The 26,180-nt window shown below is 39.7% G+C and overlaps 3 protein-coding genes across 4 annotated transcripts in view; 2 read left to right on the top strand and 1 right to left on the bottom strand.

The window, feature by feature from the left end:
- Positions 1-552: 552 nt before the first annotated feature.
- dync2i1 (dynein 2 intermediate chain 1) lies at positions 553-8,198 on the top strand. 2 transcript variants are annotated; one of them, XM_068344017.1, is made up of 23 exons: positions 553-647; positions 876-929; positions 1,035-1,695; positions 1,773-1,840; positions 1,946-2,176; positions 2,287-2,361; positions 2,497-2,547; positions 2,783-3,011; positions 3,299-3,401; positions 3,508-3,637; positions 3,728-3,839; positions 3,928-4,022; positions 4,132-4,261; positions 4,399-4,571; positions 4,678-4,840; positions 5,342-5,455; positions 5,561-5,622; positions 6,104-6,155; positions 6,257-6,317; positions 6,558-6,657; positions 6,780-6,911; positions 7,382-7,605; positions 7,701-8,198. In XM_068344017.1, the coding sequence occupies exons 1-23, from the start codon at positions 633-635 to the stop codon at positions 7,870-7,872; spliced, it is 3,207 nt and encodes a 1,068-aa protein (XP_068200118.1). In that variant the 5' UTR covers positions 553-632; the 3' UTR covers positions 7,873-8,198. The 2 variants fall into 2 exon arrangements, with proteins under 2 accessions (XP_068200118.1, XP_068200119.1); XM_068344018.1 differs by lacking the exon at positions 876-929 and having other exon boundaries at positions 558-647.
- Positions 8,199-12,408: 4,210 nt separating this feature from the next.
- On the bottom strand, positions 12,409-15,522 carry si:ch73-174h16.4 (leucine-rich repeat-containing protein 14). The gene is made up of 3 exons (XM_068304588.1): positions 15,213-15,522; positions 14,265-15,125; positions 12,409-13,808 (listed from the first exon to the last, which is right to left on the bottom strand). Exons 1-3 carry the CDS (start codon positions 15,488-15,490, stop codon positions 13,241-13,243), a joined length of 1,707 nt encoding a protein of 568 aa, XP_068160689.1. The 5' UTR covers positions 15,491-15,522; the 3' UTR covers positions 12,409-13,240.
- A 10-nt stretch (positions 15,523-15,532) lies between these two features.
- The window catches only part of malrd1 (MAM and LDL receptor class A domain containing 1), a 40,589-nt gene continuing 29,941 nt past the window's right edge, over positions 15,533-26,180 (top strand). Inside the window, exons 1-8 of the mRNA XM_068304587.1 lie at positions 15,533-15,637; positions 19,341-19,472; positions 19,601-19,689; positions 19,784-19,942; positions 21,218-21,308; positions 23,555-23,707; positions 24,984-25,089; positions 25,584-25,951. Coding sequence (XP_068160688.1) covers positions 19,403-19,472; positions 19,601-19,689; positions 19,784-19,942; positions 21,218-21,308; positions 23,555-23,707; positions 24,984-25,089; positions 25,584-25,951 — 1,036 coding nt within the window. The 5' untranslated portion in view covers positions 15,533-15,637; positions 19,341-19,402. The remainder of the gene's footprint in view (positions 15,638-19,340; positions 19,473-19,600; positions 19,690-19,783; positions 19,943-21,217; positions 21,309-23,554; positions 23,708-24,983; positions 25,090-25,583; positions 25,952-26,180) is intronic.

Raw genomic sequence — 26,180 nt, 5'->3', positions numbered from 1 at the left:
CTCCACACAGGTTCGAAATGAACATTTCCAAAAACAGAGACCATGCACTGTGCGCTCCCCCTGTTGCCTGTGGATAGCGAACAAGGGAAAACATCGCCACCTGGTGCCGACTAGTGGCAAACACAGCTGCACATACATACTGTATGAGTTACGTTCATTGTTTGAATAAAGATGCTTAAACATGTTGAATAGTTCACATGAATCTTTATGTATATTTCTACTTAGCTTACTTCGAATCGAATGCAAGCGCCATTAAGACTGGAACAGGTGTATAAAGTCGAACAGATAAATAAATCGACTAGTTGTTGTTTTTTTCTTCTTCTTCAAACACAGTATAAAAAAACAATCTGCAAGTATGGGAATTATGAATGTGCAAATATTTTAACAAATTGAATTTAAAAGAAGAGAGTTCACGACAAAATCGATAACTGTTGCCATGGCAACTGGCCGTAACAGGGATCGCTCTGTTGCTGATTAATAAGCCTGTTGCCAGGCTGTGGCGACGCGAGCTCCCTGGTTTCAACTAACTGCGCTTGCGCACTAGACGCTTCCATCATGGCGTCTCCAGCGCAAAAACATGAACTGTATAACAGCGATTAAACGACTTCAGAAGGGAAAACACAGATGATAATATGCATAGCGACAAGGTAAACACTGATCCTACCTTGTTTGTTTTAAAGTTGTTGAAAATATGTACACTAAATTACGTAATGTCCGTCATGAGATCAAACTTAAGCTGCTGTAGTTTTATCAGATAAATGTTTTCTTAGTGTGTTTGAAATACTTTGTTTTCATGTCAGAGGACTGTGTTTTTGTTTTCTTTGAATAAGTGTTGATATGATCCTCTAGTGAACAGAATTAATTAATTTATTTAGAAATTAACGATGGATGACACATGGAGACCAGCTGACTTGAGCCAATACATTGGGGTAATGATCTGAGAGAATAAAAGTGGACTTTTAAGTGCAGTAAATGAAACGTGATTAGTAAACAAAATATCTGTATATATAAATATCTTATTTGTCAATTGTTAGGAGAGAAGGCATCGTGATGATAGAAAACACCGTGGAGGGGAATCCACAGACAGACGCCACAGAGACACAGAAAAGGAATCCCGAAGAGAGAGAGACAAACAGAGGGAAAGGGATAACATAAGGGAGAGAGGATATGAAGATGAGAAAGTAAAATATGCAGATCGACGGAAAGAAGGTTCACAGGACAGGAGAGGTGACAGGGATAGACACAGAAAAGATGACAGGAACAGGGAGATGAGACAAGAAAGAGACAAGTTAGTCGATGGAAGGAGGTATGATGATGTTCACAAACAGAGCAGAGCCAGGAGTCGGGATAGTGGTGAAAAGCATGAAATTGAGAGGGAAAAGGAAAGACACATTTACAAAGAGAGAGAAAGGGACAGAGAGAGGCAGAGTGACAAAGATAGAGAGAAAAAGAGGGAAGAAAGGGATAGGAGAAAAAGTGAAGAAAGAGACAGAGAGCACAGGGTAGAGAAAGAAAGACGAAGACACAAGGACAGTAGAGAAGAAAGAGGAGATCGGGTAGAAAGATATGAAAGAGAGAAGAGAGATCAGCATCGAGAGGCAGAGCGACACAAATATGAATATATAGACAACAGAAATGACAAAGAAAGACGAGAAAGACGTGGAGACAAACATTTGGATCCTAAAGAGGACAGAGGTAGGCCCACATTTATTTAGGTATTTCTAAGTATTACTGCCTAATGGGGATCAACACTCATATCTTTATTATTTCAGAGCACATAGAAGACCGTGGTAAACATAAAGAGGAGAGAGAGAGGAGACACAAAGAGAGAAGATATCATGTAAGCATCTTCATGAACAGATTCTAAATCACCATGTAATGTAATGTTTTAATGTAGTTCGGTCAAAATCCTTTAGTCTTTCCAATGGTTCTTACTGTTTTCCAGGATGAAAAGCGGAGGCACGACCACGAATCCAGGGAGCATCGAGACTCAAAACGGTCAGGTGAAGAGGGCAGGCATCACCGTGGTGACAAAGAGCGAACAGAACGAGACAAGCAGAAAGAGAGGAGGCACAGAGAAGAGGATGATGATGTGGAAAGACAGAATCAGCGAGACAGAATCAACTCTGGGAAATCAGCATCTGAGAAAAGTCATGGGCACGAGACTAAAACCAAAGTTTGTTCAAACATAAGTTGCCTTTTTCCCACAACACTCAGAGCATTTTATTTTAATGATTTCTTCACGGAATTTGTGAGTTTTCGGTTTGTGTCATTTCTGTGATCCAGGATGTAGCAACGATATCTGAGCACGAGACACAAAATGTGAAAGCTGTGGATACCGTGGAGCCTGAAAGATCCTTGGTTCGTTGAGTAATTCTTATTCAGTCGATGAACAAGATGTGGATTATTCCAGTTACATGCTGTTGTTCTACGTCTGCGCACTTACTGTTAAATCTAAAATATTTTTTACTTTATGCACTTATGTTGCATATACAGATTGTCAATAATGAAGATTTGGCTGACCAGGAATATGAGGATGACTTTGAGGTGAAAGTGCAGTCTTCTAAATATATTTATCACTCACGTAAAAATGGAAATTGTTTTCTATGGGTTTTTTTAATCATATTAATTGACTTATTTTTCTGTTACTTTTGCATGCTTTAAATGATTTACGTTCTAAGAAACGGGTGAGACCTTTTAAGGTGTATTGGTTTTCATACTCTTGTAATGCAAAGCTTATGCTCATGTTGTGCAATAAATAATAAAATTCCTCTGATTAAAGGAATATGAGGATGATTTTGAGGAGCTGGATGAGAGCCCCAATGAAAGAGAGGAGGAGGAGCCACGGCATCTAGAGGTGTCTCAAGAGAGGGAGGAACTTACAGCACAAAGGAGAAAGGAAATTGAAACTATTCAGAGAGCCATCGATGAAGAGAATGAGAGAGTTGGAACAAGTCAGTCCAGGCAAATTATGAGCAGAGAGGAGGAAGATGAGTCTAAATGGTCCAGAGGTACTGTTTTAGTAAAAACATATTTTCTAGTCTTAGATATCCACAATACATCTTCTAATAATTAGAATGGCATCCCATCCATGTTTGCTTGGCCTACCATGCCCCACCTCTCCATAAAGGTCTGTGGAAATTGGTTCTGCGGGCTTTTCATAAGTAGGATAAATGTCAGAAAATACACATTTAGAATTTATTTGTAGTGAATTCCTTGACCTTTCCCTTTTTTTCAGATCCACATTAAAATGGTATTTATAGTAAGAGTGAGAGCATCTCTGTTGTTTTGTTCGTAGGATCTGAAAATAACCAAAGCAGAGGTTCCCAGCATGGGAAGTTCATCAACTTTGTGGCTGCAAAGCAACGTGAAGTCAGCAAGAAAGTTGCAATGAAACAGAAGTAGGATAACCTTCTAAATACATGTGTGTGTTATAATTGCAATACGATTTGGTGCTATTTTATGTTAATACATTGTCAATGTTGATGTGTGTTCTTGTGCCAACAGGAAACGTAGCACAGAGCTTCTTCGTTTAATCGATCTGGATTTCTCTGTTACGTACTCCATTTTGGATCTACCGCCTGTTAACGAATATGACATGTATATTAGAAACTTTGGAAATGCAAACACAAAGCAGGTCAGTATTTGTACTAGCTCTGTTAGGTTGGACATAAAAAAACCCAATAGTGACACAGCGAATGTTGTGTGAAATCTGTATCCTTTCCAGGCTTATGTTCAGTGTAATGAAGATAATGCTGACAGAGACATCCAGACAGAGGAGATAGAAACGTGTGAGAAGTGGACACAGCATCCTTCAGAGTGCTGTGGAGCCTGCGGGGGTAAAAAAAACAAAACAAACCCTGATTTTTCTCTGATAAACCCACTATTTCAGCACTTACAGGTTTGAAGCATATTTTTGTTTTGCAGATCCAAATCTCTCCCTGGAAGCACGAGACAAAATGACGACTGAGAAGGACTTCGATTCACAGCGTCTGGTTGCATTTCTACGCTCAGCCTCACAGGTTATCTTTTTACTCATGTACGGTTTTGACTTTTAGCGGCTGTTGACCTCATGTATGAAGGATTTTGTCGATCTAACAAAAGCCTGTTGTCTTCTGTCACTGAACCAAGGTGATGGTGATCCTATTGGAAGAGGAACAAGCTGAGAAAGAATCCCTGAGGAATCTGAAATCTCAAAAAGACACGTTGTCTTTTAGTGACGGAAGCTTACAGCTTAACACTAAACTGCCTTTTCTTTACGGTACAGTGTTTTATTAGCTGTTACTTCTAATTGGTCACAGTATGCTATATGAGGATGCATATATGCACATATACAGTACATGTGATTATGTGACTAAGGGAGCTCGTCCAATGGATTGATTTATGCATCCACTGTAGGTCGCAGCATCAGCCTGGTGAATTTCTCTGAAGTCCAGAAGCACACCATGTTGTCAGTTCACCGCCCGACGACTGAGACCAGCGCTGTGCGTCTTGACAGCTGTACCATCATCTGCATCTGGAATATTTGGGAGCCATCCAGACCTCAGAAAGTCCTGGTCTATGAATCTGAGGTAACATCTTCAAGCTCCTTATGTTAAAGCCATAACATAAACTTCAAAACGTGAGATTGACATTTGAAATACTGATAAGAGCCCTTTGTGATGTTGACTGCTGCAGGTGCAGTGTTGCTGTTTCAGCCCTGGAAAGGCCATATTAGTATTTGCAGGCACGTCCGTCGGCTCTGTGGTGCTGTGGGACCTGAGGGAGCATCCTAGCAACCATTACCGCTTGAAGATAGGAGAAGATGAGTGGACTTTCCGACAGCCTACCTTCTCCACTGGTATGATACAGAGGATGGCTAATTCCTTTTTCCACTCCATGATATTAATATAAGAGAGGAGGATAAATCTAGAGCTCCATACTTTACTGTCTCTTACCTCCAGTTGTGTCATTAAATGAAGAAGATAGGATATCCTATCCCCAAAGATTTCTGCAGGGTTGACCAAATTCAATCCACAACGACAGCACTAAAAACAGTTACCCCTTGTAGATTAAATTTGTCACACACTAAAAGGCTTCTATGGTGAAATTAATATGTTTTACAGACCCCCAGTTTCACAACACATCCTAATTTCCAAAAAGCACGCCTTTACCATTTCATTGTGTCATCTTATTTTCCTCTGTGCTGAGTTTCAAGGGAAATAAATGTCAATAGGAACTAAATGCCAAACATCTATATTTACGGTATTTGATGATTCATGTGACCTTTCCCTCTCTCGAACATCAGCAGCCGTTTCCTTACACAGCAGTGGCTTTCATTTTACCCTCCTTTGCGTCACAGATGCAGTGATGGGCGGGTCAGGCCACCTCTCCTCTGTGACGTCTGTGGAAGTTGTCCCCTCCATTGCGGCAGGAGGGCTGATGCCAGAGGTCCCTCTTGTGTCATCTGAGGAAGGTATGGAATGGCAAAGGAATGGACAACAGGCTGATAAAGGTCATATTTATCATTTTATAAGTAAGCCATTCGCAATCGTGTATTTTGTTTTGTTTCATAATGCAGATTCAATAGGATTGTCCTTCCAGCTGGCTTCTCTGGACGAAACCGGGGTATTAAATTTCTGGGTAGGTGGGGCAAATGGCATGAGGTGTTTCTCCACTAGTGGTCAGTGGAGACAGAGAGATGTGGGGTGAAAGTGCCAATTGGATCAAGTTTTTCTAAAAGCAACAGGAAGTCAAGATTTGCAGTACCAGGGATTGTAAAATGTATTTTTAATGGTTGTCAATTTTTAAAAAATCAAATTTACTTTTATGAAAACTAAATTGACTAACTCTATTATACTTCCATTTAACATCTCCAAAATCATAAGAATTCTATTTTCCGTACCCTAAGTACAAGTAAGTAAAAGAATAATTATAGAAGTGACAGAATACATTCATATTTCTGACATTTCGAGGGTGTTGAATGGAAGTGTTGTCCATCTGTCCGTTCATAAATATTCACCATGCATTGAAAAACTTGTGGACAGGACGACTTTGAAAGCCTTTGTGCAACACAAACAGCAAAGTCATAATAGATTTCCATGAATTCCTGTCTACCCTTCAGGTGGTAGTGGAACTCCCAAAAGTCAACGAGGCAGGCTCGCCAACGGATCTGGGTAAGGCAGTCACGTTTCAGACTTCTCACGTTTTCTCGATGAACACGTTGACCTTTCTGTCGCGTGCTACCAGCTTCAGCCTCTTTCTCATTCTCTTTCAGGGCTCAGGCCAGGGGGCAAGGTGAAGTTACTTCACAGCTCCTCCCTTGTCACTGCCGAGAGGTGAATTTGATATATAGCCTCCGATGATCGTTCGTCACTGCCAGCCTCAAAATACCCCACAATGTCTTTGCCTAGTGGAATGCAGCTGTCTGTCATGGTCATACGATCTTGTTTGTTAAGTTCGGGTTGTTGCTGTGTCACCACCCCCCATGTTTGAATGGAACATATCTGTGCTCATACATGTACTGTGTGGTCCAAATGGTGATTTTTTCTCCTTCTGCTGGCCTGTCTGGTTCTTAGGGTGTCGCGCCGAGACGCAACAAAAAGAGGACCTTTTCAAACCCTTCATTTGAAATTCCTCCCAACAGACTCATGTCATTTCTTTATTGGCACCAACATGGTGAGCTCAATCTTATCTGCCACTGTTTGATGTCTTCTCCTCATAAAAACATTCTAAAATGGTTTCCATCCCTTAATTTTTTGGTCATTTTGTGACGGTGTGTTGATGTGATTCCTGTTTAGGGTCTGGTTAATCATGGAACGACTCACGGTTTGAAGGCTCCACCGGAGTTTTACAGGTTTCAGGAGGCAGGAGTTCGGCCTGTTGAAGTCAGCTCAATACATTTTTCTCCCTTCATACAACACTTGTTCTTGGTAAGAATAAACTTTTTTTTATTTAACATCGAAAGGTTTTTTTTTTGCTGTTTTCCTCAACCCAAATAGAAAATCAAGATTGTGTTGCCCCCATGGTAATATTTACAACAAATATTTCCTCCCACAGTTCAAAATCTTGCACTATGGGTGAACTGGTGACTTTGAATTGAGATAAGTAGAGATAAGATAAAATAAAATAAGACAAGGTAAGATTTATTTCTATTGATCTGTCCGAGGGGGGGGCTACTCAGTTTGACACAGCATTACAATCAAAGAGCATCATCGCAGCTCGAAGCGCTGATAATAAAAATATCATTAGACAACTTAGCGTGGATGTCGATGCAGATTGTTATATGCCTTTCAGTGTATTGGCCCTGGTGTCCCATTTAAAAATTGTCTTTAAGACATAAAGTTCTATAAATATGATATATACCTTACTGAATATCATGCTTTTTTTCTACTTGTCCCAGGTGGGCTGTGGGGACGGCAGCATCAGACTACACGCTGTCAGCCATGAGCATCCTGTGGCCGAATGGAGCAATGGTACAGCAGGTGAACCGGTGGTTTCACTTCAGTGGTCCCAAACCAGACCGACGGTGTTCTGTGTGCTTGATGCAGCTTCTAACATCCACATATGGGATCTGCTGCAGAAGGACTCAGAGCCCGTAGTCACTGAGAGGGTTCATTCTGACAGGTAATACGAGTCACACACGAGAGGTGGTTGTTTTTCTGAGGTATTTTTGATTTGTTGTCCTGATCCGTGTCAAATATGTTCTGCTGTTTTTTCAGGGTGACGGCCATGGCTGTGTTTGGAGACTCAGGGCGACAAAATATATATTCAGGAATAGCACTGGCACACAAGTCAGGAACCATAGAAGTGCAATATTTCACAAGGAACTTCACTCCACCGATCAGTGGAGAAGAAGAGAAGCTGCAGAGCATGATGACCGAAGCTTTTTGAGACTTTGAACCTGAAAAAGCTGCAAGCACACCCATGTTAGTTTTTATTCTAAAGATTTCCCGCATTGTTTAAGGAGCATAAAGATCAAATTATCAGTCTGTACTGTAGTCACATTATTCGTGGGTTTCATGTTTATAGAAAATATTGATGTAGAACACAATTTAATTTTTCCATGTAAATATCTTTTGAGGTTTTTTATTACAGGTATTAAGAAGTTTAATAATTATGTCATTAAATATGTATATTATTGTACCTTCGTTTAAGTATAATGCATTTGAAGAAAGCCAATATTTTCACATTATGGTACTGTACAATAAAAAAAAAGTAGATGCAAAAAATAAAGTCTTAAAAAAATTCTGTGATTAAATGGGTTTTTGAACGTCTCATCTATTTTCAGCTATCATGCAGAATTATCAAATAATCATTCTACCAGATTTTAAAAAAAGTTTTTTCTCAGACAATTCTACACATGGGATAAGAATAAAACTCTCATCATTGCAGGGTGGATCATTTATTTATTTCAGAGGGTTTTCATAGAATTAAAACTGTAAAAGCATTAACACAGAAAATGTGATTTTGGTAAAAATATTTAATGCACTATAATTATAAAACACATCAGCGGTTCGAACATTTTTTTCAAGAACTATGTAAGTGCTGTAAAGTGAGTTTGTGTCGACCAAACAATGGATGTAACCGAGCAACCGGTCACCAACACAGACAGAAGCTCCGACCTGGGGAAAGAAACTTTTAGCTCTGAGCACATTTTAAAGTTCATGATTTTAGAAAAATGGATTTAAATTAAAGTCTGTTACTGCTGGAGTACAAGTCGGTGACAGGTAGATATATTGCTGAAAGATTTTGACATGCTGTACAGTACTGTACTTTTTAGATTGAAACCAGAAAACTTTATTGACACGTCACTCCATCACTGTCACGTTGAAGGTCCACCATCCTCTGGGGTTTTGATCAAATTCAGGCCAACAATGTGAGAATTTTTTTTTTTCCAATTCCGGAATTTTAAAGCAGCAAATCTTGTCCCAAAATAGCAGCTTTCAATATTTTTCTAAAATTGAAATTTTTATCCCATCTTCACATTTAGAAACACTCCTAATCTTAGAATGGTGAGTAGAAACAATATTTAATACCTAAAACAAATTCACATAATGTTAATGTGTTAATGTCCTGATTTGGAGTTATTTGACTCCTGCAGTCTGGATAGGATGGTGTGCAAACTGTCTCTGATTTTTATGCATCGTGAATGTCTGAGTATTTAAATAAGTGTCTTCATTGTGTGTCTGTGACCCCCTAAAAGGAAGTTTCAGCTGAATTCAGTGCCTGAGTGTCTGACCTACTGTGGCTTTGGAGGGGAACTGTTTCTTGGCAGCAGAGGGGATCTGTACAAAACGAATTTCACAAAAGTCCTACCACACAGCTACCAAATGGAAACTAGTCTGCTTCCACTGTGGCTGATGGCATGTAGGCGATGTAAAATATAAAACAATGCTATTTTCTTACCTTTGCACCTATGTTGCTAAGCCTGTTCCCAACTTACTAACCTGTGAACTTAAAGAAAGGTAAGCAAATTACAGTAATCAATAAAAAGTATTTATATTAGATTTCAAGTACAAATCAAAAAATGTCTAATTATATTGTGAGAAATGTCTGCAGGAACAGGAACTATAGAACAGACTAAAGTGAGGAAGGATCGTCAGCAATTTCCAGCAACTTCATTTTGACAGAAGACATGTGGAGACAGACGGTGTGTAAACTGATAAATGTTGAACATATCAGTGGCGCTATGGAAACTGTTCAAACAGCAGAATACCTTTTCTATGTATTTTGTTCCAGGAGCATGAGAGCTTAGTGACCTTGAATGAGGACTTAGCTGCACTCATACAAGGCTCAGTAAAATGCAAGAAAGGGAAACCTCCCAGCACAAAGGAAACCAGGAAAGAGGCTTTTGATCGCTACATGAAGATTATATACAGGCTTCCCCCCAGTATTAAGGTGTCTTCATTTATTTTGCATGCTTCTTTTCAACATTTGCGACAATGTGAGTTTCTCATGATCTATAGAATTTGGTTTTATTTTCAGATTGATTTGGAGGACATGTTCGCCCAAGATAAACTTCCATTTTATCCCGACCCATGTGACGACAAGTCCTGCAACTTTCCTGTCCCACAAGAGAACGTCCATCCTGAATTTAAGTGTAATATTCTGGGTATTGTGGAAAAAAAGAAGATAAAAACTGTTAGCATGGTAAGTAATACCTGGTCTGAAGATAATTCTGGACTTCTTGCACAAATTCCTGCTCCTATGTAAGAATGTCTGAAAGCAAAATATTTATCTGTTTATTGACTGCAGGAGCAAAAGAGTTCACAGAAACACCAACCAAAAACCATGATGAGAGTCAAGCCATTGCCTGTTGACATACACAAGACACCTGTTGTAGTAGAAGAGGACACTGTAGAGAAGAGAAGAGAATCTGTAGGAGCCTTTAGTTAATAAATTCACAGAACAGCCCATCACACGGCAACTTTTATTTATCTATCCTTTTCTCTGTAGCTTCTGAAGATCAATTCTCCGATAGAGCAACCCAAACAAAAAACTCCATTTCCCTCAAACCCCCCACAGCGTCCAAGAACACCAACACCACTCCCACTACGGGAACCTACCCCTGAAGTACCAGCATTCCTGAGACAATTTGCTGATGAAAGCTGGTTTACAGACCTGTATCCTGATAAAAAGGTTGTCTCTGTTGGTTTTTATCTGACATTCAACAGGCAATTACATAAATGATGTGATCTTGATGAGTGCATGTTTTTGTGCAGTGCATCACCAGCTCCCTTTCTCCAGAGGACTTCTCCTTGCAGCTGCTGGGATGCTTAAACTCCTGCAGCGGTCGGTCGAAGACAAATATCCTCGCTGTGCTGCAGGAGCTGCAGAGCCAGGGCCTCCTTTGTAGCGCAGATAAGCTCTACCAAGGCCTCATTGACTTGGTGCCCAAATTTGTGAGACCTAACATGGTACTTAACGTGCAGGATCATTATTATTCCTGAGACTTTGAAGAAGTAGACCGTAGTCTAATGATGTGTGTGTTTGTTTCAGTCACCTGCGGAACAGACAGTACTTGTGGAAACGCTGAATCTGTTGATGTGTCTTCAATCTCCCGGTTATGAACTTGTGAAAAATCTTCTTGCGCTTCTGGCTTTCAAAAACTGTGGTCTTCAGTGAGTCCATCTATGTTAATATTATCGTCAATGAAAAGCCCAAGCATGTATTATGTATAAAATGTGGTAAAAGTAGTATCCTTGAAACTGCACGGTAGTAATACCTGAATCTGCAGCTTCCCTTGTGTTTATTTTTGCTGTCCAGTTTGTAACATTCTGAGTTTTTAATATGTTGTCTCATTAATAGCGAGACGGTGCTCCACATGCTGACTGCTTTAGGGGTAAATGAGGCTGAGCAGTGGTTGTGGCCGGAGCTGGAAAGCTGGGACTCAGAGCTGCTGGATCCGTCTAACGTGTGGAAGAGCCTCCATGATAGAGCCGATTGTTGGCTGGACTTATGGATCGTAAAATACAAAGTGATGAAGATTTTTTTGTTAATTTAAATCTTAATTTCTTTACCTTCAAATTGTGATTCACAGCCGGAAAAAGATCTTGGACAGAACAGGCATTAGTAAGCTGACTCCTCTCTGTGGATCTCCTCTCTGCTGCGTCTCTTGTCCTTTACCTGTGACCCTAACTGCTTTAAATAGGAGTACACAACTGCTGGTGATGATGGTTTTGACTTGCATGATCCATGGTGCTGTGGCTGGTTTTGTCTTGCGACTATAAGTGATTGAAGTTTTCCCTCCCTTTTCCCACGCCATTAGGGACGTGACAGGTATCGGCACCTCAGGAGTACAGCAAAGAGGAAGCCACCGACTTTCAGTATTACAGATGTGCTGAATTATTTCTGCTCCGTCCAAAAAGAGGAGTACAGAAGGGCCAGATGTGTTGCCTCTCCTGGTCGCAAAGACACAGTGGTTTTGCCCTCATACGACTGGTATTTATGTCATATACATGGGATAGGTTAATCTCTTGTACACCTGATTTTTATTTTTAACCCAGTCCTATCTGCTTTATATTTAGTAGTTCTCAACCAATCCTACGTCTAGGGGAGACTTACACCATGGCCAGGATATTCAGACCTCCAGGTAGGATCTTTCTCTCTCCTTTAGAGGCGACACGTGGCTTGTAGCAATCATCCGCTATAGCACCTTTTATGTGTTCTCATCATGCAGGTTTATGTCTTCCTCCCCTGAGAAACCGTCCTTTCCTCACACGCTTTCCCAAGTACATGTCTTTGCCCTTAACCCGGGTCACACTTCGCCCCTTCCACATCTACTCAGACAAGGACTGGGTGAAGATCTCACCTCGCCGCTACTTCATCCTACAGCAGTCCTACATGGAATACTACAGATGACGTCTTAGTTTGTAACACTCCTCTGAACATATTTGTGATATCTGACAAATGACTCAAAACTTTGAAATGTGTCTGATTTATTCTGTGACTTTAAGTATATAAACACTGTTGTGCAGTAAAAGGTTGATTGGTACACTTTTAATGATAATGGTGATGCTTTAATATACAAGCTGCAAATCAGGATGGGTGACCCGATGATTTCCGTGTCCATTTTTCAGACTAAGATTGAAGTGGACTGCAGCATTTCAGATCTTCTTATGTTTACACAATTAGGGCAGATCCCCCATCCCCAGTGACTGAGTACAAAAACATATTATCCCGAACATTGTCCAACAGATACTCATTAAACAAATGACAAAAGTTTAGATTAAAACAGTACAAAGATAATGACTTTATAAAAAAAAAAAAGCTCAATATATTTTCTGCTCAATCTCTTCAGGAGAAAATGTTCAAACCATTTACCAAACACAAATTATAATATTAAATCATGGTTACACCTGTATTATTGGTTTGGGATACATAGAATGTGCAAAACCTACTAAATAGCACAATTTAAGTGAAGTATGGCTTATTTGTGTTTTCCTAAATAAACCGTGTGAACCATTTAGAGTTAAACTCAAACCCCCAAATCAACAATCCCATTGCTTTGATGACTTCACACATGTCTCACCATCATCTCCGGCTCCCCTTTAAGAACTTCTCCTGTCATTTACTCAAAACTATTTTCACAGAGGATTTTTTGGCATTGTTTTGTCATGATTATTTGTTTTTCATAAGAAAACATAAAGTATTAATTCTTCACACAACGTAAGATGAAGAAAAAGTAACTGAATACAATCCCGTTATTGTGGTGACGATTTGATTGTCAAGTGTATCTACATTGCTCTGTTTTCAGCTTCTAGTCCACTAAGTCTTTATCATAATTGAGTAGGTCACATGTCAAACAGAGGTCAGAGCGCCCACTCTCTGCCAGAACCCTGTTGAGCTGGCTACTGGTTGTGTTGATGTCCATGGCTTCATCTAGTGGCCAGTCCAAGAGCTGAGCGCTGGAGGGCAGGTCAGGAAGGCCCGGCTGGTAGTCCTCTAGAGGATTGGGGTACAGTAAGTGACGAAGGGAGGGCATTCTCGCAGCCATCCTCACCAGGTCAGTGAGGCAAGCCATAGAGAGGGGATTCAAGGCCAAAGCTAAGCTCTTAAGAGCCCAGCAGCCTCCCAGCGAGGGAAGCAAGAGTCCCAACAGGCCATCAGTCAGGCCACAGCCACTGAGAGAGAGATGCTGCAGGCTACTGGAGGTCTGGGAGAGCAGGCGGCGGATGGAGGGCAAAGTGTTCTCATCCAAACAGTTTTCACTTAAATCCAGCTGCCGCAGCGTGGATGCATGATGGCTGCAGGACAGATAAGCGAGGTCAGCTGGCCTCAGGCTCAAATATGGTAACTCCAGTATCTGTAGAGGCTGAGGCAACGAGCTGTAATGGATGACAGAACGGGAATTGATTATGAACATTATTAATTTGCTTATTTGTATTTTCATAGAAGAGGACTAATAGTAATTCACAAGATTTTAAAGTAGATTATTTGAATTTTTACTAGAACAAATTACAGAAAATGAAAAAAAAAAATTGCTTACCGGTAATTTTCAAATGAGTAGGCACGTTTTTGTTGTTTTTTTTAATAATGCATAAGTATTGATCAGTAATTGCTAATATTGTCCAAAATACCATTAAAACAACTCATGTAAATAACTTTAAATAAACTTTACACTGGATAGCCAAATTGGAACTAAAAAATAAATTAACTTTCATTATAATAACCTGTTGGACAAATATAAATGAGTTTCCAGTGTTGAATTGATGAAATATCGTGAGACACTGTGTTGGAAATGGAGAGAGCTACAGAGGGTGTTCATGGGGATCTGGCCATACCTGAGCAGCACACGGAGCTGACCAGGCAAACGCAGTGCAGTGAGGCTGAGGCGTTGCAGCCCTTGAAGCTTAGCCAGACCCAGAGACAAGTGCCTCAGGGCTTCTTCCTGGCCAGGATGGTCTCTTCGAAAATCCAGGTTACAATAGTGCAGACGAAGGGAGTTCAGTGATGGAAAGGCGGAGAGCAAAGGCAGTAATTCTGCCAAGCCAGACACACCGAGGCTGCTGTAGCGAACATCAATGCCCAAAAGACCCTGGTGAGGAAGGAGGTCTAGAAGGGTCCTGATACTAGACACAGAAATCTCCTCCACACGAAGGTATCTACATTGAAGCTTTAGCGGTCCCTGTGTGCTCAAAGCCACACGAACTCGCTCCAAAGAGCGAGCATTCACAAAAAGATCAGCTCTAACATGGATCAAAACATCACTGTTTACATCTACTTCTTCTACTTCTTTTCTACTGCATCCTACACCTGTCATTCCAGTCTCTCTTTTTCTCTCGATCTCCATCCTCCTCCTTACACCTCTAATCACATCATCTTCACCTAGATTCCCATTTGATCTAATGCTTTCTCTGTCCTTCCCGCCCAACTCATTGTTACCTGTGCTCGTCTCATCTTCGTTTGCCTCCTTGCCCTTCTTCCACGGTCCCCTCTCTCTTTTTACATCCCTTTCTCTCTCCAGAGCTGAAAATCTTTTCCTCTCCCTCTCTGCTTCTCTTCTCTGTATTCTTTGTGCTCCAACTCGAGCCTGAACAACCATGGTGCAGAGTGCAACAGTCAGGGACCAGCCTCCCATGGCATCTCCCATGCTTCCTTCATCTCCTTGCAATCCACAGAGGTCCAAAATTTGCAGAGCATATCTAGGAAAGACGAGTGATAAACACAGTGATAAACATGATTGCACATCATGATCCAAACACTAGATACAACACTAAAGTCATTCTTACCTTTGATCAGACAGTCCTCTGACAATTGCAAGTAACAATGCCTGGATGCAGAGTCGATTAGGCGCAGTTTGTCCACGTTTTCTCCGTCCTCCGACACGCAATGTGCGTTCAGGCCATCTCTGCACTAGTTCACCCACAGCCAGCGGTTTGCAGCTGGTGAACGCCGCGTCCAACAGAGGTCTGTACAGTTCCCGGGGTACCCACCTCAGCCAGAAGGGTGACGAGCTGTGGTCCCTCACCACCTCCCTAGCGCACAGACTCACTAAAGAATGCGCCATTTAGTACTGGGAGAAAAATCCTTTTTTTTTTTTCAAAAATAGAGCTTTTGCATAAAATCAGCAAACAAAAATGACGCTGCAAAGCAAAAGTCTGAGACTCAGCTAGCTGAAAACTAGCTACAACACACGAAGAGTAACTTTATGACGGTAAGTTAATGCGGTCTTGTAAAGCCCAAAAAAGATTTATAACATAATTTGATATTTACTTGGTTTAAAAACCAATGCAGATACTGATAGCCTTTAGCAGGAGATATAATAAACGCTCGGTCGTCATGTTAGCCAACCGAACGACAGCCCCTCTCAGTTATCAGTGAGGAAGCTGCTGCTGGAGCAAGAATGTTTACGATTTGGACAAACGCGTGTTAGTGACGTCATACGTAAGGTGATACGTCAAGAGTAAGCGACAATTCTATATGGTCTTGCTCTATACATACTGTATAATGCTTTATAAGTCTTGCTTTTGTTTATATGCTCCTTCATTTAGGAGGCTTTATTTTCGAGTTTAATTATCTACCAATGGTGGTTCAGCGAACACAGTCTGTTCTTTCGGGGTTTTACAATCCTGAATCCCAGGATGTACTATCCAAAAGAGTCAAGTAGGTTATTTATGGATGATATTTAAAGTGAGACCGGGAAATGCTGTTGTCTTAAATAACATGACAACATCGGGTTTCGCCATCAGACAGGCTGTTTCTTGTCTGTCATCACCTACAACTTTAACTCTTCACCCTTTTAACATTTAACTTAGGTGTCAGGATGGATTTAGTTTGACTAAAAACACGTCAGCATTTGATCATCGTTTGCTGCCATAAAGAGTGAACAAATAAATATCCAAGTTCTTCAGTGACGTAAACTAAACAATAATTCAGACTAATGACAGGCTACTTAATTTAAAAAGAAAGACATTGTAATTTTTTTGTTATTTATTAACTCCTACGTGTCAGGATTCATTTAAAAAAATCATTAACACAAGAAGACTCCATGGAGTGGTTTAATGACTAATTGAACTAATTAAACTTGTATACTGTATATTTTGTTATTTATTTGTCATATATCCATGATACAATGTAAGCAGTGTCGATACTGCGTGGATAATCTCAGTGACATATAATAAAAACAGTAGAAGAAATTGAACAATTATGAAGGAGAACAGCAGTACAGTACAATATGCTGTTACAGAGACCAGAAAAGCAGACATTGCCCTTAAAATTACGAGACCAGTCACCAGATGGTGCTAAAGGATTATACTCTACCTTACAATAAGCTTCCACTGGTCTCTTAATTAACAACAGAAGGCTTAGGAATCGTTAACAACTTTCATCCCCTTTACACTGCCCTCTTCTGCAGAGCCTCTGTGAAAAGTTATACACTGATTTTAACAAGCGAAAAGCAACTCTGGGACTGAGAGTATTCAGGAAGAGCTGTCTCAACCAGAACCTGTCTACAAACCTGCAAAAATCTCTCTTGCCAAATATTGTATCCACCCCTTAGGTTAGACACTTTCTTTTAAGAAAACACAATTTCCAGATTGTAGTTGGGGCTCTTTTCTCTAATGGATAAAATTCAGAGATTAAAGTCAGAATCCTAAGAATTATGTCAGAATTTTGAAAAGCAACAAACCCAGAACCAAACCCAAACATGGAAGTACATAAAGTAAATATTTTCAATCCCCAGTTACATGCATTTGCAGCACCAAGGAAATGGGAAAGTTCTGTAATTTGCTTGACTTGAGTTCTGTATCATGTTCAGTAATCTTCTCACATTTGTGAGAGAGAATGGGTTTTCGTTTAAATCCAATTCAGTCTGGACTCATGGGAAATGGCAGGAGCTTCTCTATACTTGTTGAAAGCACTTTGAACAGCAGTTAACCATCCACTCAAACATGGCTGATGAGTCTAAATGAGCCAGATGGTCTTTTTTCAGGACGTGTGTGATGTCTGCAATGATAAGCGTTGGGAGGAAATGAGCCCATTCTCAGAGTGAGAGTCCAAAAACATGCCTGTGAATGCTGCAACAATGAGGTGCATTGGTTTCTTCTTTTTGAATTCAGGTCCTTCCCTCTCAACACCCCAGTGAGAGTCTATGGCTCTGTGGAGCTGCTCCTTAGCTCAGCTAATCAATCTGCTGGCAGAAGGCCTGGCTTATTCATCATGTGGACAGGACAATTGTTGGCTTCACATTTAATTTACAGCAACAGAATTCCAACCTCTGTTTAACCCACCCAAGCATTGACCTTATTTATGTATTAACCTATTTTATTGCAAGAAGATAGCTGCACCATAATGTTTTAATTTTTGATATTTGTATTCCAATCTTTGTGTCCATGTTAGAGTCAGTAACACACAAAACAGCAAGGTAACCTCATTGCATAACAGCCATAAAAGCCATTTATCACCCTTTACAACATGCATGTACAGGATAAGTCCAAGACTCAAGTAAACTGTACACAGCGAGAATATTTCTGGCTTGGCAGGACTCCTTCCTTATGACGGAACTACAAAATGCTTCACCTGGAGATAAAAAAGTGGTCTTCTAGTTAACGGGGAAACTATAACCAGGCTGATGACATTGCTGTCGGGCTCGGTGTTGCTTCTGTCGGTCTTTTCTCTGGTGTTGACGACCGTGTCTGTCAGAGCTTGTTTGAGTCAGGAGTTTACCTGCTCTCAGGGGTCGTGTATCCCTGAGGACGGTGTATGCGACTTCACCGACAACTGTGGAGATGGCAGCGATGAAGAAAATTGTGAGTAAAGCAGGAAATATATACAGTATGACAATTCAAACCAAATGGTGTAATGATCATGCTAAACACAGAAAACTAGATGTGACCGGATCATAATCTGCTGTTTAATCTTCAAGAGGTTCCTGTTCCTGATTTGTCATTGAAAGTAATAGGTCAGCTGTAAAATTTGTGAAATGAAAAGTTTCACAGCAGAAAATATTTTCTTTAACAGAAAAATCTATGAAATTGATTTATGTGTATTATCACCAAGAGTCACTTTTATTGTTACCATCAAAGATGCACATTTTTCTTACTTTATGGTAAAAACACCCCACCGTGTCATTGAAGCAGTTATGTGTGGATTTTCAATTCAACCCCAACAGCAGCAGACATTCTAGGTAGATTACTATTACTGAACAGTCCAAATTTGTTTGAGGATTTTAAAAAGATTAAGGGATGTACATCACATAATCAAACAATGTAGAAATGGTTCAGTGAATTACAGTGCAGCTGAAAAAAAGACGTAATCACCAAAAACACAGATAAAAAACAAAAATGAAAGTGAAAGATTTCCATCACAACTGTGTAAAACCTGTAGAATATGTTCTACATGCTTGAGTGCAAATATGCAGATGAACATTTAAGACTCAGACGCTGTGCTACACATATTACACGCATGCATCATTTATCATCCTGGCAAACAGTTAAGTAAGATTTAATAATGCTAACATAATTATACAACATAATAAATTTGTAATTTTGAAGAAGCCAAGTCTATCTAAAATGGAAAGTAAATTAAAAAGCAGTCTCCTGTGAAGATTCAGTTCTGTGATTATACCATGGAATATGAATGTGATTTTTTTTTCTCACTGCTGAGCTGTCTTCCATACCTCTGAAAATAATATATTACCAGTTTTGTCTTATAGGCCCTAGTTGCACATATTAGCCACAAAGCCAATTAGAATCTGTGCTTAAAATGAGATACCATTTAGATTCTGAGCTTTTGTGAGTTCACGAGTCTTTGTGGGGTGTGGTAACCACAGTTTAATCCCAATGCACACATTCATTGTAGAAAACAAATCATGGTGAGGCAATAAAATAATAGTGAAAAGTGTCTTTTTCTTGATGAAGGCTCTGAATATAAGAGGTGTGACTTTACGGAGGGATTCTGTGAGCTGCGCCAGAGTTCAGAGATGCCCCCTGGATGGGTCAGGACAACTGAGGTCCCAGGTCTCAAACACGATTACAAGAACAACACATCAGGTGGGATAATCTGGCATTTTCAGAACACAGTGTGAAAAAAAACCTTGACGTACTGAAATAACAACCTTCAACGTCTCCTGTTCTTCTTGTCTTTCTTCATGCATGCCACCCCCACACTTCACGTTCAGCATATTTTCTGTCCCTTTCACCTGCCAGTGGAAACACAACCACAGCAAACCTGAGCAGTCCCCCCTTCCTGCCCAGTCGGACTTGTCAGGTAACAAGATCCTCTGTTTGGGTGAATTTCCAAAAATCCTGACCAACCATACAAAGACAGCTGGTGACGACCACGTTGTATTTTCACTCAACAGATGAGCTTCTACTATTATGTTGGGGCAAAACATGGAGATCTGGAGGTCTTGGTTCATGATGAGGGTCAGAGTACATCGGTGTGGAAAAATCCCACACAACCACTGATGGGAGTGTGGTCGCGGAGCGTGGTTAACTTTTCCAGCAATCAGAGTTTTCTGGTCTGTTAAAAACTTTTTATTTCTGTTTAATATTCATTCATTCATTCATTCATTCATTCATTCATTCATTCATTCATTCAGTAAATCTTAAAAACAGGTTGTCATAATACATTCTGACCTATGACAGCATTGTGTAGCATTTGAACCCAAAATACTGTTTTGATCATGTTTTTCACACCCTTTTTAAATGCAAATTTCTTAACAGGTTGTTTTCTGTCATTTTGAACTAAGTTCAAGGGTCTTTGCTGTAAATATATTTTGTTAAATTTAAAGATCTTCTCTAAAGTTTCCCTGAAACTGATTGAGACATGTCCCTCCTACATCCTAAAGGACATGACTGAGGTCAAATAACTTCCAACAATCCCTTTCCTATCCATTAATCAACTTCCTGTTTCAAAGGCTGCAGAATTAAATGATATATTGATTCATTACAATAGACTTCATAATCTGGGAGGGGGCCCAGTTAAGATTTGTGCGTACAAAGTATTATATGATAAACGCAAATACTTTGATTTTACATGAAGGCTTACGCTAACACATTACAGAATCCTCCCAAAATGTATGGTCTGAAAGTTCATTTTTGGGGGAAAAAAATAAATATCAGCTGACTAGTATCATCAATGAAAGTTCTGTATTTTCCTACATTTTTTCCGTCACTCATGATGACAAGGTCTGCTATTTGTTTAGATCAGTCATAAATGATGGGCAATAAAACTCTACAGTAGATAAAGCTGTTCTGTGGACCTTGATCAGATGCCATTAACGCTTTGACTGTCAGAGAAAATGTAATGCTTTTTGTTAGCTAGCAGTGTTGCCCTAGGGATTTCAATGTCTAAATAGCTAGAAGATAGATTGGTTCAAACGTTTACACAGACATTTATGGTCCCCAGATGGTGAAGCCTGCTGGATCTTCTTCTTCAGCCTTCAGCCATCTGTGGTTTTGAGTAAAATGTCTTGAAAGCTTAAGCAATTTTCTTGACACTATTTTAATTTCTATTAGGTGCTCAAGCTAAACAGTGCAACATCAAAATCATCCTGAAGACAAAGAAACTAAAATAACGATGACGCTATTGTGCTGATGTTAGCTTTTAGTTTAAACTCTATCTAGACCTGTGTAGTCTCAGACAGCTGTTAGCATAGGTGTCAGCATAAGGTCAGCTTGCATCTGTTGACACTTATAGCACACACACAGTTTTCTGCAAATGTGCACACAGACCAAACTACACACAAACTGATTTTGTAGAAAGATAAATCAAGGTTGTACGTGTCTACCAGGTACTGATTCGAGGACAGCTTTCAGCAAACAGTGAAGCCTCCGACGTCCTCGCCATCGATGATCTATCCTTTGGTCCTGGCTGCATGACTGGTACTGCTAACAGTAATAACATCACAATACACAGTCAGGACAAGTTTAGACTTTGACATTTTGAAATATCACTGCACCTGAACAACACCTTAAACATGTTTTGAATTTGGGAGTCATTACAGAAAAAAAAAAATCAATCGTTGAAGTGATGCTTACATCACATTTCCCTGCAAAGAATGTGGAGCGCAGTCAGTGCCACAATCCATAGGTTTATTTGTGTCTGCTATGATGTGCTGCCTGCATCTCAGAGATGAATACGATACAGTTGGACATCTTAGCTACGAGCGTTTGATAAAGTACCATCCACCTGGCATTTTGGACAGAATTTTTATATGTTGCCGTGGTGATATACAGGTATGTCAGCTGCAAGCATAAACTATAGCATCTTTACAGCGGCTATTATTCATTCAATGTAGCATGAGGTTCATGCTCTGCCTGTAAAACAATAGCTGAGCATTGATTATTTGTCTCATTTCAGCTTCAGCCTGTGGCCTTCAGCTTTTTAAACGTCTCTTTCCCTGCTGGAGACGCAGCTGCTCTAGAGGCAAAGTTGAAATGAAATTGATAAATGAATTGCAAATGTTTTTTTATTATGTAAATTTTTAGAAGAATCAATTTTGAGTCTCACTTCCTCATTCATTAATTCGTGTTACTGGAAGGTCTACAGGCAAGCTTCTCATCCATGGTGATTTATGTTGGCTGATTGACATTTTTTCCTGGGTTCTCTTTGCCTTTTTGTCAATTATGAGGCAGAATTTTTTTTATTCATCCCCTATATACACAAAGCCATAATTAGCTGTCTCTCTTTATTCAGGCTAATACATGTTAGCTAGCCTTTCTTTCACTCAATCTAACTGCACTGGTGGAAAAGAAGAGCTTCATTTGCAGCAAGTCAGTTGAAGAACTTAGCATAACTTATCTGGAGATTGTAAGTAAGCAGTCCTTTAAATGAACTGCATATCAAAGGATGTGTATGTTAAAGCTCCCCACAGGGATTTATTACCTGGATCTGTGATTCATCTCGGTTCTACTATACAGAGCAGATGTCCCAGTGTGCAATTCCTGTCCAGACCTCAAAGGCTAGAGTAATGTCGAGGTTTGCTGGTGAACTTAGTCGTGAATGAAGCAGCTAAAAAAAACTGGGATAAAAATGGGATAAAAAAGACCCATAAATTCTCAAGAGTTTCACACCATGAAATGAAAACTCAGGGTGTTCTGTTTAATTTAGAAAGAGCAAAATGAGCCAATATTGAGCAATGTTTCACGTTCACTGTTTCTAATACTCCTTGTAAGTGGAATGAAATTGAGTTAATTTAGAAAGAGGGGTCTTGGCTCTCCTATTGATCAAAGAACAGAGTTTAAATCTTCCAAATGAACGCTGGACTTCTAGTGGAAATTTTGACTGCATCGATGGTTGATTTTTATATCTTTGCACAGAGAGCAGTGAGCAGATTTTGTGATTTGTATTTGTCTTCCAGTATGACAGGATTGACTACAACAGGGTGCAATTTGGGATTTATTTCAAATATCAACCAGATTTTCATTCTGTTTTAGTTCTTTTTAGACTTCTTTCATCAAGGGTGGCTTATAAATACAGCCTCATTTTTAGTTTCTTGCCTCATTTCATTCTTAAAGGACATGTGAGTAATATTTCAATACTTTATGTCATTTTATGTGCCATCGCAGTTTTCCTCAACATTACATTACATGCAAATTGTCCTTAAAAATGATATTAGCTTTGTTAGCTAGATGTTAGTTTACCAAACCATCCCATTTCAATCATGTCTCTAAAGCCTGACATTATTGTATCAAAATTCATTCAAAATGGATGCAAAATGTAAAAAAAAATCCATTTAATTTGCATATTGAATAGTAAAACCCAAGCATGATCACCATTAGAAATGCACAGAGAATTTAAAGCCCCTCTGGAAATGTGATTGACTCCTCCTGCCAAGTTGTTTTAAGTAAGACTGACACCTTTGACTTTTTGGAAGAACGAAACACATATTTCATGAGGCAGTTGCTCAACTTTCACATCACATTAACCAGGTTTCATGTCCGGCTGAGCTAAATGTGCTTCTTTGGGCTTCCTATCAAATCACGCAATCTTCAGATGAACTTGATCCATTTCCTCCAGAAATATTATTGTTCAAATGTCCATTTTCTTCCTTTTTTTTTAAGCAGAAAAATGTATGACTTAAATGTTAGCCTCTCCTTTAATCAGTCCCATCCCTTTATCCAACCAGCATCTGGCTGTGACTTTGAAAGCGGTTCTTGCGGCTGGTACGAACTCACCCCCGGCGATGGTTTTGACTGGGTCAGGGGCTCTTCTGTCGAGGTGCCCCCACACTACTATGGCCACCCTCCACCTCTGGACCACACCACTAACAGCACTGAAGGTAAAGAAGCAAACTGCACATCAGCAACCTGCGGCTGACATCATCAGAATGTCGGATGAAAATAGAAAATTGCTGAGCTGAATAATCTAGTTCCGTGTTGTTTGGTTAGAAATAATGGAAAAAGATAATATTATCTCAAGTTAAAATCAAGGTTTTGTGAAAGGACAAAAAAAATCCAGTTTCTGTGTGTTTTTGAGAGATAAGCTGTTCTTACAGATATGCCTTCTCAGCTATCTGAATAGCAAAGGAAATTGACACTTGCTTTACCCATTTTGCATATTAATACCACATGTTTAAAAAAATACTATACCATCCTCACGCTGATCCACAGTTATGTACGACAAGATCTTGCTCTATATCATACCTCGTTGCTTCTTTATACTCAGGCTAATCTTCATCTACCATCTTGAAAACATTTAATGGGATGCATTTTTTAATCTAACAAGGACTCCTGTTGCACCTTCACTTCATATCATCACACTTTTTTTTTTTTCCGGCAGCACCATCTGTTGTTTTGTTACGCACATTTTATGAACATGCTGTGAAGTGAAGCTCTGTCAGGCTCAGATTTGGAGATGCTGCTGGCAGTGGATGGAAGTCTCAGCTATTTATATGCAGCATCTCCTTATGCTTCATATGTTGTGGAATGGCACATATTCTCGTGGGACAATCTGTTTGGTTGAAAAAAAATAGTGAGGCCACTCAAAGGAGCCGAGAGAACATTCCAGCTCCATCACACCAGCAACTCCTACTCTGCAGGATCTGGCAGAATGGATTCACAGACTCTTTTTGTTCATATCCCGCCATTGACCAGCTGTCATTTTTCTTTATAAACTATTTATAATGATGTTTGATGAATAGTTTGGGCAACATAGTTAAATTACAGTATAATAATCGAATTTAATACTATGATGGATAAAATAAGTGATCAAGTACAGAAGAAGACACCGTGACGTCATCTGTTAGCTGGCTGATGTTTCATAAGATTAAGCTAACATTACATTTACTTGTTGCTTTTTCCCCTCTTTGTATGTTTTGATTTAATTAATTGACCAGATAATGCATGAGACAGAATAAGACCAAACTAAAGCTAACTAGCCAATCAGAGGAACAAATACTGTACTGCAAAATCAGATTTTGACTCTTGAAAATCTCAAATTTCAAGACTCACTGTTATGAGCACATATTTGAAGTCTCAGATGTTCAATTCATAACCTCATAAAGAGGTTTAAGATGATGAATGTGGATTAAATGATCGTTGCCTCTCTCACTTTAGGTCACTTCATGTTTATTCTAAAGAACAGCAGCAGTCTTTATCCGAAGGCTGTTCTCCGAGGGCCCTGGATCAATCAATCGTCCTCCGGGTGCACCATGAACTTCTGGTGAGGTTTACGTCACTTCCTTCCCCATCAGACAAATGTTCAAAGTGCAAAATGACTCCCAACCACTACCAGAATCTATTTATATACATTCAGTGCAATCCATTTACTGTTTTTTCTTTGTCTTTTGCTCCAAACATCATTTGACCCACTCACAGGTAATCATACTGAGACAATAAGCATCTGAATCTGCTATGTTTGGGCAGTTTTACGGTCCTGAAAGCTTCATGGCAAATGCTAGAGTTTATTGTCCTAAATGATTGGAAGGGGTCCTCTGGCAGAAAACTGTATCATAGAGGTTTATAAATTATTTTCTTGCAGGGTTGCCAGCACCACTTATGTATTCTGTCAGACTAGAATGCATTGTCATTGAGAAACTGTTATTTCTAGTATCTGGTGTGAACAGATATTTATATGGAAAGTATAATGACAAATTAGAATGCTCTGTGCTGGAATCCTGCTATGAGTAAAATATCCGTCTCCATTATCTCCTACAGGCATTATAACTCAGGCATATCCGTGGGGGCTGTAGACATGTACCTTCGAATCAATGGAGTTCAAAACAACACTCTCATGTGGAGGATTTTGTACGACCAGGGAGCCCGCTGGAAACAGGCCTCCATCCAGCTGGGCCGCATCACCAAACCGTTTCAGATTGCTCTGGCTAAGATAAGCCTTGGCGTGTTCGATGGCGTCTCTGCCTTTGACGATGTCACCTTCAAAAACTGTTCGATGCCTCCGGCGATGGCCGAGTGCCCCGTGGACACACATTTCCACTGCCTGCACACTAAGGCATGTGTGGAGCACTTGCAGCTCTGTGACCTCGTGGATGACTGTGGTGACGGATCAGATGAGGAAGAATGTTGTGAGTGTCTCTTGTGTCTCCTGAAGACACAGTGTTTCTTTTATGTGTCTGTGTAGTAAGTTTTTATGAGTTTATTATTATTATTATTATTATTTATTTGTATTATTATAATCATATAATAATAATGATACTAATAATAATAATTATTAATAATATTAATATTATTATTATTACAGATATATGTACATTATTACTGACACATTATTATTATTACTGATACGTGGATAGA

Source organism: Antennarius striatus, chromosome 20, assembly GCF_040054535.1.
Source record: "Antennarius striatus isolate MH-2024 chromosome 20, ASM4005453v1, whole genome shotgun sequence".
In the NCBI taxonomy this organism is placed as follows: domain Eukaryota; kingdom Metazoa; phylum Chordata; class Actinopteri; order Lophiiformes; family Antennariidae; genus Antennarius; species Antennarius striatus.
Note: the sequence above shows the minus strand (reverse complement) of the source record. Positions and strands in the feature narration are given on the sequence as shown.